This window comes from Kogia breviceps, chromosome 14 (genome assembly GCF_026419965.1).
Source record: "Kogia breviceps isolate mKogBre1 chromosome 14, mKogBre1 haplotype 1, whole genome shotgun sequence".
Taxonomy (NCBI): domain Eukaryota; kingdom Metazoa; phylum Chordata; class Mammalia; order Artiodactyla; family Physeteridae; genus Kogia; species Kogia breviceps.
Window position 1 is genome coordinate 28457555 of NC_081323.1, and position 13214 is coordinate 28470768.

At 45.5% G+C, this 13214-nt stretch overlaps 1 protein-coding gene across 1 annotated transcript in view; it reads left to right on the plus strand.

The window, feature by feature from the left end:
- Positions 1–12672, plus strand: part of DTD1 (D-aminoacyl-tRNA deacylase 1) — a 113625-nt gene extending 100953 nt beyond the window's left edge. Inside the window, exons 5-6 of the mRNA XM_059036327.2 lie at positions 3988–4155; positions 12104–12672. Of these exons, the coding sequence (XP_058892310.1) occupies positions 3988–4140 (153 nt within the window). The 3' untranslated portion in view covers positions 4141–4155; positions 12104–12672. The remainder of the gene's footprint in view (positions 1–3987; positions 4156–12103) is intronic.
- The last annotated feature ends 542 nt before the right edge of the window (positions 12673–13214 follow it).

Here is a 13214-nt window from a genome sequence, read left to right on the forward strand (position 1 = left end):
TCTTATATAGTTACTTCACTCATTTTGCTTCTGCCTGGTCCCTCAGGGCCTTATTACATTTTCAGGCCCCGTGATAGAGCATTGTTCAACTAGTTTATTTGTACATTAGTATCAGAGCATGGTCATCTTAATTAAAAAGAAAGTTCTTTATTTTCTCAGTGGATTTAGGCGTGAGTCAGGGAGGTTTGGGTCTAGATATTGCAGCCCGCCCTCCTCTGGCTCTCCTCTTCAGAGATCCACCGTGAGAGGCATGGGCTGGCCTTGGCACGGTTACCTGGCCCCTGGCCGTGTCTTGTGCCTGGAGTTGCCTTTGGAAGGTTTGGGTTTCTCTTTAAGGCGCTAAAGCCTGTATGGTTTGGACACTGTCTCCTTTGCAATATGGACACTCTCAGATGATTAAAAAGCAAACAAACAAAGAAACAAAAGTCCTCCATTTTGGTGTCTAGGTCCTGTGTTCACAGGCCTGTGCGGTTTTTATTCTCCTTGACGTAAGTGTGCTCTTTAACCTGAAAGACGTGGACATGCTACAGGAGTCCGTGTGCAGCACCAATTTCTTTTCTTCTTTTTCTTTCTTTCTCATTTGTTTCCTCAAAAAAAAAAAAAAAAAAAAAAAAAACACCAAAATCCAATTGCTTTCTTGCCTTAAGATGTAAATTCCACAGTTTGGCTGCATTGGATTCCAAGTTTTCCGAGAAAAGGCTTAAATTTATTAGGTTAGTTCACAATGTTCCCTCAGAGAACTTTTACTTTGAGAAGTGGAGCCATATGTGGTTGGGTTGTCTTAAGATAAATAATGAAAGAGAATCAGCATTACATCGTTTACAGAAACTCGGGCTGTGCCTGTCCCTTCGGTAATTGTCACTCATGATTCAGTGATCCACAAGCTTGGTCCAGGGCGGTAGGGACGGAACTGGGGTGTAAGGTCGTGCTGATGTTTCTGCAGTTTGGCTCGGCGTTGATGGCGCCTCTGGGCCAGCGCAGAGTCAGACGGTGCTGTGGGGCCCTGAGCAGCCTCTGGGAAGGCTGCTTCCATTGGGAATTATTCCCCATCACCCTGCCAGGATCTGGCTTCTCCGCAGCATTAAAGGGTAGAAAGCGAAGGTTGAATCACAAACAAGCCTTTGCATGAGATGGAATCTCAGCAGTGCGGGAGCCTTGGTTTGGTTGTGTCACTGGCGATAGTCAACATTTTTTTATATTTACCTCTAAAGAGGGGAAGCAAAACTAAGAGGGCCTCTTTTGGAAATAAAAATCATGCTTTCTCAGTGTCTAACTTGGAACATGTTCACGGTTATATATGTGCATTCGTAGACGTATCCATCCACCTACAGATACGTATACATATAACACACTTGTAAACACACATACAGACACTGATGTGAATGTAAACTGCTGACAGCAGAAGGTGACTATCAGAGTTCACTGCCGAACACTGATTCCCAGATGTTTGGATTTCATGAACTAGAGACATGAAATATAAAAAAGGAAGGGGGCCAGCACGAATTGCCAACTTCATGTTTTCTAAGATCATTAAAAATTTTTTTTGGTGATGGACGCTAACTAGACTTACAGTGGTAATCATTTTGCAGTATGTACAGCTATGGAATCATTATGTTGTACACCTGTAACTAATATAATGTTATATGCCAATTATATCACTATAAAATTTTGGTTTTAGTTGTAAAATACACATAACATAAAATTTACCATCCCACCCACTTTTAATTGTACAGCTCAGTACGGTTAAGTACATTCATGTTGTGCATCCAAGATCATTTTGCAAGAAAAAGAGCAAGAGAGAAGGGCCCCCCATTTACCATCCTAATCATTTCTTAGAAGAAAGAGCATTTAACACCAAAAGGGAAATAAGAAAGGAAGACTGGCATCTTGATGAAGGAAATTCCTCCCACATCTGCGGTAGAATGGCACAGAGAAAAACAATCGTTCATGGAAAAATAATAGTGCAGAGGGAAATGTATAGCAAAGAGCTCTGTGTAGCCATTACTTAGATTTTTAAAATGCTAGCCTTTTCGTTTAGCAGTGTATACAAGTGTCGAATCATTACATTGTACACCTGAAACTAATATAATGTTGTCTGTCAGTTTTATCTCAATTAAAAAATGCTAGCCTGTTGTCATCTTTGCTCAAGATCCTCCTATTCACCGTGCCTGTACCTGAGCTGTTTTTTACCAGGCCATGGCCAGAGGAGCTCAGCTTAGGCACTAAGTGCACAGTTTAGCAGTGATACTTTTTCACAGCAAGACTTTGTTGACGAAGGAAGCTGTGTGTTGGTTTATGTCCTGGCACGAGTCTTACCATCAGTGGTCCGAGGGCCAGTAGCAAGCAGTCCCTGTCTGACAGCGGTCAGCAGCTCTGTTCTGGAGCTGGTTTTGTTGTTATAGAAGTGAAAGCTGACAGTTACAGTTGGAGCCCATGTATATTCATCCCACTATGATCCCATTCTCTTCTCTTTCTCCCCACAGTTGACTGAACTTGGTTTGTATGCACCCAGTCCATCCTCCATCTGCCCATTAGCGGCACGTAGTGCTTTGGGAGAATGGGACCCTACTGTTGTGGCCTCTGAAGCTTACATTGGTTTGTCTAACATGGGTTTAGAGAAGTGTCTGTTTTGATACATGTCCATCTGCTCTAGATATCGCTCTGTGTGACTGTGCCACATTCTAGTTACCTGTCCTCCTACAGTGGACACTCAGGTTGTTTCTAGTTTCTTGCTAAATACAAGCAATACCAAGGTGCACATTCACAGGAGCCTTTCCTGCAACACGAGGGGGAATTTATCCAGGTGAGCTTTCTGGGAAGGGAGTCCTGGGTCAAAGGGGAAGTGAAGCCTCCATTCACAAAATTGAATTAGCTTGTTAACCAAGCCAGTTGTTTACTACAGCTGTTCAGGCACCTGGGGTTGGGAGGTGGGGGAGATAATATCATAAGTCCACCATTAATAAACTTGGTTTTCTGGACCAAATTGAGAGCTGCTGATTGTTGATCTACCTAAAGGTTTAATTCAGAGTCTGAGAATAATAAAGCGGTGATCTGGCAGGTTGGTTACAGTGACTTTTCTTTGCGTCTTTATGGGGCAGAGACCAGCGGGGAGCAGCTGGCCCCTCCCTGTTTCCCCTTTTCCACGTGAATGGGAAAATGTTTGCAGACTTGACCTGGGAGGCCCATGAACCTGAGTGTTGCCGTGTGTCAAGCTTTGTTACAGATGGTTTTTATGGTCCAAGAAAATCCCATGGCCATGGCTTGGCCCATCTCCTTGGATGAGTTTCTTGGCAGGGCTTTCTGGGGTGGCCGAACCGTTGTGCAGAGTGTCAGCGGATCTGTCTTGCCACCGTCCGGTCTGTGGTCTCTGAACAAGCTGGGGAGACACCCAGGGCAGAAGTGGCCCCGGGTGGCCTGTGGGACGTGTGCCCTGTAGCAGCATCCCCGTGTAGCCACCACGCAGCCAGCCGGGAGCACCCAGGGTTGGGCTGTGGACGAGTCAGGCTTCAGTCTCAGGACAAACCGAGGGCCAAGACGATGTCTCATGTGCCTGATGTACTTTATTCACAGCCTTCTCTCACCATCAGCAAATAGTGGAGAAGACGGTGAGTGGCAAGACAAAGTGGTGAGAAAAAGCTATAGAGACATCAAAGAAAAAAATAACAGACTAAAAAGCCTTTACATTTACAGGCTCTGCTCAGCCTGTCAAAGAAGGCTGTTAGTGGACCCTCCCCAAAACCCCGAGACAGGCTGAGTGGCGGGGAAATCTGACGGACGTCATATGTCTGATGTGTCTGTATTAAGGATGCTGGTGTCTGACAGACAGACACTTGGTGTGGGATCCGGCACGTTGGAGCCACTGGGACGCCCCATGTTATCAGACAGGAAGCGTTTTTAGTGGTAGCTGCCTGTGAAGTAATTGGTGCTTTGGACATACGGGGACGAGTTTACATTTGTAAAATAATTCTTTTTCTTTTTCATAACCAGCTGTCAAAGCTTGAAAAGCAACAGCAGAGGAAAGAAAAAACCAGAGCCAAAGGGCCTTCTGAATCAAGCAAGGAAAGAAGCGCTCCTCGCAAGGAAGACCGCAGCGCCAGCAGCGGGGCCGAGGGGGACGTGTCCTCGGAGCGGGAGCCGTAGGGGGCCAGGGCGCAGGTAGGGCCCCCCCGGAGCTGCGTCGGCGCCTCACGTCGGGGGGGCACCAGTCAGGGCTGGAGGACAGGGTGGCTTTGGAGGCAGAGCTTGTTTTATGGGGGCTCCTCGTGACTTCCTGAGATCTGCTGCCTCCAGGGCAGAGAGAAGGGTTGAGACGCGCCCACGTCAGGCAACGACTGCGGCTCCTGGCGCTTCTAGAGTGTTCCAGACGTGAGCTCCTGCCTCTGCGCTCTCCTCTCAGCAGCTGCAGGAGGCCTCCCCTCACTGCCTGCGGCCTTCACGTCCCCCACGCGGCGCTGCCGGTTCACTTTCCCGAGACGGGAGTGCCTCACGGTTCCCTGTAGCTTGGGTCCGCCTCCCTGCCTGGAGGTCACAAGCCTCAGGAGCTTGTCCCAGCCACCCGATGGCCCTCGGCTCAAGTTCATTCCCGTGAACACATCACATGGCAGAGTTCGCAGGAGCAGGGAGCAGCGAGGGGACAGTCCCGTCAGAGCACCAGGCAGTGCGCCGGTGCCGGGACCGCGGGCTAGGTAGACAGGGACGTGGCTGTGGCTCCAGGGAACCAGGGGTCCAGGTTGGGACCTGGACGGGCTGGTAGAGATGGGGCAACAGGGACCGAGAGCAGGGAGTGGCCCAGCGGAGAGGAGAGAAAGGAGCGGGAGTCATGGGTTCGGGCAGAGGCGGTCGGGAAGGGACATGGGGCTGTTTCGGGAGCATGTCTGAAGGCATGTGGGAGGAAGGGCCCGGGCCATACAGGGTCCGGTGTGCAACTCGGAGAAATGTGGGTTTTGTCCTGGGATCATGGGGAAAGCTGTCAACTGCACAAGTGACACAGTCAGATCCCGAGTTTCGAAAGGTGACCCCAGCAGCCGTGGGGAGCAGACTGGAGGAGACAAGCCAGTGACAGGGCAGTTGCAGAAACCAAAGAAGCCAGGCCGGGCGTGCAGTCTGGAGCCTTGTGGACTGTGGTTCAAATCAAGTCAGCCTTGGGTTCGCCCTGGAGATGCCACATGGCGAGAGAGAACACTCGTGAGATGGCTTGTGCCTTCTGAAGGGGGTGGGGACCAGGAGTCTCCTGTGGAATGTCCCCAGCATGTCCGCTGCCGGTGCTGAGAGAGATTGCCGAGCCCACGGCGGACCGGCCGGCAGACGTTAGTAGAGCAGACGGGCAGGGTGGAGATCTTGGAAGGGAGGGGTTGCTGAATCATAGTTTTATGGGGTGCTGTGTGGGATTGTCAGTCCTGTAAGGCCCTGTTGACTTTCCCCAGTCACCATGTTCTGTCCAAGTGTAACTCCGGGGAGGTGACAGCTGTGCTCGCGGGTCTGGGCTCATGCACGTCACACACTCAGGTGAGCGTGAAGCCGGAGTCACAGGGGAGCCCTTCACACTCGGCCTCGTTTGTCGCCCCACCTTGTTCACAAGGCCCACCTTGTTATGAATCTTGATGCTCTGGCCTCAAGCCGTTGGTTTTTATTCGTGAACTGAAACAGTTGTTATGAGTTAGGGAGAGTCTTCTGAATGTGGAATTTGGTGTATAAATAATGTTAAATAGTCATGAACACACAGTAACCTTTTATGTGGCATTTATGTTACGTAAAACTTCCCCTCCAAGATGATGAGGATTTGCTCATCATTGACATGGTCAGTTTTGTCGTCAGAAATACCGCCAAATACCCCGAAATCTGGGGGTGAAACGTGCCACATAAAGACAGTGCACAGGGCGGCTCTTTAGGTTAGTTTTCTAATTATGCTAATTAATAAAGTGGGTCCAGCAGTGATTCAGAACCTCGTCAGGTGCTTATTTGCATCCTACCAATTTCTGTGTGACAGTGAGTAAGTTATGTAATTTCTGCTTCCTTGGTTTTTCTTCTGTGAACTTACTGAGTGAAGCTCATCCCTTCAGCGACGCGGGGAGATGCAGGCGGGTACGAGCCACCATGCCCAGCAGAGCACCCGGGTTTTAGCCATGCTCCAGGATTTGCAGACCTTAAAGGGGTTAGGCTAAGCGACAGCTGGTACTCCACGGATGTATTGGGGGTTTTGCTGCCCGTGGACTTTTGTTGACCCTTCTGCTATACTTTGTTATCCCAGTCGACCCCCCAAACCACCACCCAGTATTAAGATGTCTGTAAGAGCTGAGTGACATGGTGACAGACAGAAGGTAACCTTGGCATTGGCCCTGTTCCGCTGAAAAACAGCAGCCCCCCCCCGCCCCCAGTGAGGGGAGCTGCAGTTCTCATTTGCTGCAGGTTTCATTTACTTTTCTTTAAAAACAGAAAGAGCCCTGGGGAGCCTCACAGGCCCGAAGGGGAGCAGCTTTGAGTTTCCTAGGCATGGGGGGGAAAGAAGAGGCGAGAGAAAATGGACTGAGAAGCTGCATGATGTTGGGTGTATGTTTCTTTGAAAATGAGCTCAAACCTCCTTGGTTCGGAGGACCTCCCCAGGGTGCCGCCATCCCTCTGTCACATTGCAGACATTTCTTATTTTACCAAATGGACGTGAAACTGCTAAAATTAACTTCTCCTTTGTCCTCTGTCTCATTCCTTTGGGCTCCTCATCTTGCTGGGAGGATTCACGGTTTTTGTGAGGCTGCAGCTCAGTTTTCCCCCCTTTCTGGCCCACAGCTAAAGGAACGAGGGCTACTTCTCATGAAAAGAGTGTGGTTTCTGCCTGTGATCACAGGCTGCAGTATCCACTCATTTGAGTATTGACTTAACTGCCGTCGTGAGTGTGTGCACAAAAGGGGCGCACCTCGGGCCAGCACCCCGTGTTTCTGTCTTCAGATGTCAGCCCTCGAAACCAAGCAAGGAAAGTGTTTTGGAAGCTGCCGTCTGTTTGCTCTTCCAACTTGACCTTTGTCTGTATAGTGAGACATGTCCTGGCCAAGCACGTTTCTCCCTGATGAGCTAGAGCAGGTGTGTGTGTGTGTGTGTGTGTGTGTGAGCATGCATGCTCTGTAAAAGGCTATTCCATCACTTTTCACTGTTTTTTTTCCCTGTAGAAGGTGGGATCTTTTATTCCCAGAGCTTCACTTTGCTTCCCTGTGTCAACATTCATACCACTTTTCCAGTCCCTGTGCATTACATGGTATAAAATGCACTATGGCTCTGAGGTAATGTTTTTATTTTTTTTAACTTTAAACAACCTTTTCTCAGTGGCTGCCCAAGAGTTTGCAGTATACATTTTTTTTTTCTTCTTTCACAGACATAAGCTAATACTGAAATCCCCAAAACCCTTACGGTGTTACTTCATGATATTGAAGGAACATACAATAAGATTTTCAAAGAACACAGTGGCAAAGTATTATTTAATCCAAATTCACTGTTATATGGGCCTATGCTTTTTAAAATCCATGATGTTTATATTTGCTAAGATCTGGAATATTTGAAAAATAATGTGAGGATAATGGGAAATTTTTACAGAATTCTAGGATGCCCCATAATGCCTGGATAGCATATGCAATTAGTGGAAAACAATAATCTATCTTATGTGACATATCAATCAAAGAGAAATGATACCTTCCATTGTGAGGTTAACGAGTTATTCACAATTATGTCATTTATAGGATATAACAGAGTTTGTGGTATACATTTTTAACAAATCTGAGCCCACCTGCAAACAGCCTGGCCTCCTCACCTGTGCAGGTGCCTCATGGCAGCATCTCCCAGTCCCTCCCTCATGTTCCTCGTGACCTTGTGTCACTCACGTTACTTTCATGTGCTCCACAACCCAATGCATTGTTACTGTTATCATTTCATAAGTAGTTTTTTAGAATAAGAAAAAGAACAGATCTTATTTTACCTTAATTTCATCTGTGATGCTGTCCCTTTCGTTACGTCAGTCCAAGTTTCGGAGCCATATTGTGTTCCTTCTGCCTGGAGAACTTCTTTGAGCATTTCTTGCAGATCAAAGAGAGTCTTTGTTTCTCCTTCACTTTTGAGGGATAGTTTTGCTGGTATAGAATTCTGGTTTGGTGGGTTTTTTGGTTGAACACTTCAAATATTTTATTCCACTCTACCCTTGCTGGCATAGTTTCTTCTGAGACGTCCTCTGTAATCTGCAGCCATGTGCCCCCTCCTCCCACTCCACCCTCAGCTTCTTTCAAGATTTTCTCCTTGTTTTTTTGCAGTTTGCGTAGGATTTGCCTAGGTGTGGTTGCTGGTTGGTGTTCTCTGCTTCATGGATCTGTGATTCAGTGTCTCCTGTCATTAAGTTTGGGCTGTTCTTGGCCATTGTTACTTCTCTCTTCTCTCTGCCTTCTCCTTCTGGTGTGTGTAAGTTACCCCTTTCGTAACTGCCCCACAGTTCTTGGATGGTCTGTTCCTTTTTCCGTTCCTTCCTCTCTTTGCAGTTCGGTTTGGGAAGTTTGTAGTGACCTGTCCAGGCCCACTGATTCCTCCCTTGGCTGATGAGCCTGTCAAAAGCACTCTGCATTTCCTTTTGATTCTTTCTGGAGCTTCCATGTCTCCGCTTACATAACCCATCTGTTCTCTCACGTTGTCTACTTTTCCCAGTAGACCTTTAACATATTAATCATAGTTATTCTTCCTTGTCTGATAATTCCAGCGTCTGTGTTAAACATCTAAGTCTCATTCTGATGATTACTTTGGGTTTTCTGAGCTTCTGGAATCTATAAATGTATGTCTTTCTATACATTTGGGGAATTTTAAGCAGTATTTCTTCCAACGTTATGTTTTGCCCTATTTTCCCTCGTCTTACTGGGAGGAGATTACTGTTCCCAAACCGTAAGTGTTGTTCTGGCCTTTGTTATACAGGATGTTGTTCTGCTTGCTCGCTGGTACGGAGCAGGCATATTATGTCACTTTACTGGCAGGGGCATTGGATTTACTCCATGCCCAGGCTTGCTCCTCAGTTGCCTTATTTATTAGAAATAATTGGCAAGAATCTGGCCATAATAATTGATTCTGTTTATTGCTCAAGTGCAGAGCTAAGCTTGGTGATAACCTAGAGTGTGCTAATAGAGTAGGTACTACCTGCATGTGGATATTTAAATGTAAATTAATTAAAATTAAATAAAACTAAATTTCCTTAGTCATAGTAGCCACATTTCAAGTGCTCAGTAGCCACATTACAGCTGGTGGCTGCCACGTGGCACAGAGCTGATACAGGACAGTCAGTCACTGTGGGAAGTTTGCTTGGGTGGCATCAGCCCAGAGGGATCAAAGTAAAGTTTGAGACTGTCATCTGAACCACTGTAAGTTCAGTAAGACGGACATGGTTAAATATATACAAATATACGTTACAAATTCTACATGGGGTAGAATTTAATCCAAAAACAAAAACTAACTGCTGTCAGAGTTTGTTCCTTCCCCAATCAGGCGACATCAGTTGGTTTTGTGGTTTTTTTTTTTTTCCTGCTTGCTTTATTAGTTCACACCAAGCTCTCCTTTCTCAGTAAAAAATGGCATCACTGTCCCCATGTTCTCACCGCCAAGTCAGGACCCGCATGCAGCACTCACGCGCCAGAGGAGTGTCTGCTCTGACAGTTCAGCGGAGGCCTCACTGGGGTTCCTAACATGCTACAAGGGCTGCGTGAGTCCTTCATTGATAACATCGAATTCCCAGCAACTCATGTTTTTCCGTGGAACAGCCTGCCTTTTCTGTGTAAACGAGCTCATATTAGACTCCCAGCTGTGACTGGAAGTAAATAAAACTTGTGTTGGGTTCTTTTGACCATGGTTGGGAGAGCTGGTCTGTGGTGTGTGCATATCCTGACTAGCACTCACGTCTCCTGGTTGCTCGAATGGCCTGAAGCCAGAAACAGATCTGCTGGAAGTCAGCATCTTTGAGAGACTCTGTGTTGAAACAAGCTGTTGAGGGATCCCTTGCTCCTGATCATGGCCTATTCCCTGCTGCCCTCAACGGTTGAATGCAGTGAAAGAGAACCACCCCAGCAGCTTCTTTCATAAGGCCATGAAATGGTGGTGCCAGGCTATTAGACACTTCTTAATGTGTTTATAACATTTTCTCTAAGCAGGTGATTCTATGTCTCTCTAATCTTAACAAAGTTAGAGACATACTGTCTGCATAATGGTACCTGCTTTTGTCATAGAACAGACTATCATGGATATCTTCTCAATTGTTCATTCTTCTGTAGTAAACCTTACCATCTCCATCTGCACAGCAAACATTTGAAGCATAAGTTTGCTACCGCAGTTCATTAAAACATGTAGAGTATTTAACTGGTGCAAATGTAAAAGAATAATGTATTCAAGCAGGATCCCAAAGCTCATTTTAAGTTCAAAAGCAAAGGTTTTAATCTGTGCCAAGAAGATAGAGTTCCCCAAAGGTGGAATGTGGGAACTCATTTCAGGATTGCGGTTACTAGTATTGCAGGTGAGGAAAGAGGTATTAAAAGGCCCCAGGTTCTTAAGTTTGGGTTAACATCTTGATTAAAATATAGGAGCAAGTGGGTTGCTTTTCTTGACTTTAAAACGGGAGTATTATGGTCTCCAGGAATTAGGTTGTGTATTCCCCTTGTGGTTTTTCAGATATCTCCTAGGAAGTAGTGTTGTACTTTGGCAGCCGGAGTTCAGAGCACGAGGGTAGGCCTGGGGGAAAATTTGATCCCTTGTGTGGGTCCAGATAGACCTGAAGAACATGGACAAGCTGCAGTTCCAACTAGCCTTTCCCATGTGGGCCTGTGAGCCTCAGTGTCAAGCTGGGCTCAAGAATGGAAGGCTGGTCATTCCATGGAGGCGTCTGCTCATAACGTGACCCTTTCTTGAGAACGTGACCTGTGTTGAGTACATCTGGAAGCATGTTCACAGATGTGGCATCGCCATGTGCAAATGACTGTAATCTTTTGAGTTTACTGGAGTTCATCCAATTAGAGTTTAGGTCTGAGGGAATAGAAACTGCTGTGTGAAGTTTGGGATTTAGTTAAACTTGGATGACAAATGCCTGCCACACCAATCTTGGCACAACCAGCTGGCTTTTGTTGTGGGTTCGGAATTGCAAAAGGAAACACAGGACGCTTAGACATTTTATACCGAAGAACCTACCCTCCTTTGAGCAGTATTAAAGATATTCCAAGAACAAGCATTTAGTTTGTACACTGTCCCTATGCTTTCTTTAGGCTCCCCACCCCTCTTCTTTCCTCATTTTAAAAGGATGTGGAAATGAGACTTTTGTATTTTTTTCAAGGGATTTGTCCATCTTATCCATGTCTAATTTGTGGGCATAAAGTTGTGATATACCCTTTTTATTCTTCGAATGTGTGTAAAATCTGTATTGACGTTGTCTCTTTGATTCATGATATTCCTAACTCATTTTTTCTCTTTTTTCTTGGTAAGTCTGACAAGAAGTGTATCAATTTTATTGACCTTTTCATTTATTTTCTCTTTTGTTTTTCTGTTTGAAACTTCATTCCTTCCTGCTCTTGTTATTCCCCTCCTCCTGCTTGTTTTGGGTTTACTTTGCTTTTATTCTTTTAATTCCTTAAGGTGGAAACTCATATTATTGACTTAAATGCTTTCTTATTTTCTAATGTACACATTTAAAGTTATGAATTTTCCTCTAAGCACTGCTCTAGGCGAATGTCACAAATTTTGATTGTTGTATTCCAATTTTCATTCACCTTAAAATATTTTCTAATTTGCCATGTGACTTCTTTTTGATGCAACGTCCATTTAGAAGTGTGTTGTTTAATTCCCGGATATTTGGTTGGTGACTTTTTGAGCTCTAAGGGTGAAGTTCATATAAATTGGCATCTCTTTGGTGAGAAGGTATTTGGATTTATACATGACAGCATAGCAGATTTTTCACAGTAAAATGAAACACTGTCATTCTTTTGTCGTTTTAAGAACTTGAAAGTATATCTCCAGCTATGCTATTTTGTTATGCTTGGTCATGTATTTTTAATATGAATTGAAGGCAAATTTTGGGACTCTTCTGAGTAATGTGTCTTATCTTTGTTCTTTTTAGTGCATTATCACTGGGCAGAACTGGATCCTGAAAAATTCATGAAAGATGCTAGGCACCTACTACTTTAAGGATTTGGAACTGAATCCTGGAAAGGAAGATGGAAGTAAGAAACTGGGAACCTGAATAGCCCTGAAAAAAACAAAAACAAAACAAAATGAACCCACCAAAATAGCGTTACCATTGTCTGTTGCTGCTGTGATTTAGTAGAGGAGGGGTTGCTGCCAGTGTAGGGAAGGCGCCCCGTGCACAGGGCAGGCAAGGAATACACCCAAGTATCCCCCTCAGAACGGCTGTGTTGGTCCCTCTGATGTCTCAGCTTGCTCTCGGAACAGGCTGGCCCAACATCACTTGTCATCGAGTACCCCTTTCGCACTATGGTGTGTTTCCACGTGTTCATGGTGGGTCCCAAATGCATTCCTGCTGTCTGTGTTTTTCCCATCACTGGCTAAGCCAGGGCTCCTGTTAGGGTGTAAAGAGAATAGTCGTCAATGATAATGTATTATGTGAGACCTTTGCATCTTGTAAATTTTATCTGTTTTTTCTAAACAGAAATAAACTCCAAAGCTCAACAGACTACTTTATTCTTAAACAAATTCTGCTATGTTCCTTTTTAAGGATTTTGTCTGTAGAGGTACAATGTGTCTGATCCTTCTCTGTATGTATGTACTTCTTTTCAAATAATTCTTATGCAAGAGGCCTTCCCTGAGTGGTGCACACAGGCCCCTGGTTCTATGGTGAGAGCCTGTCTGTGGTGATGTATAGCTGATGCCCTTTTCTTGGACACATGACAGCAGGAATGGGGAGTGTATGTGGGAAGGGAATCCTGTTTCAGAAAGGCCAGATGACTGACACCACGTGCGTGCAGCTCCACATCTGATTTATCTACCTTTGGGACGTGGGGGAGAGGCTTCACCATGTCGGACCACACAGCTGCCCTTTTTTCCAGGAGCTGCATGGTTGTCCGTGTATCCAAGTCCCCACAGAAACATGAAGAAAGAACCACATTCTAGCGAAGAGTTTCTCAGTTTTGATCTAGTGGTATAACGATAGTGATCATTTTTAGACATTATGGGATGTCAATAGTAATATATCTATTGCCATACATAATATA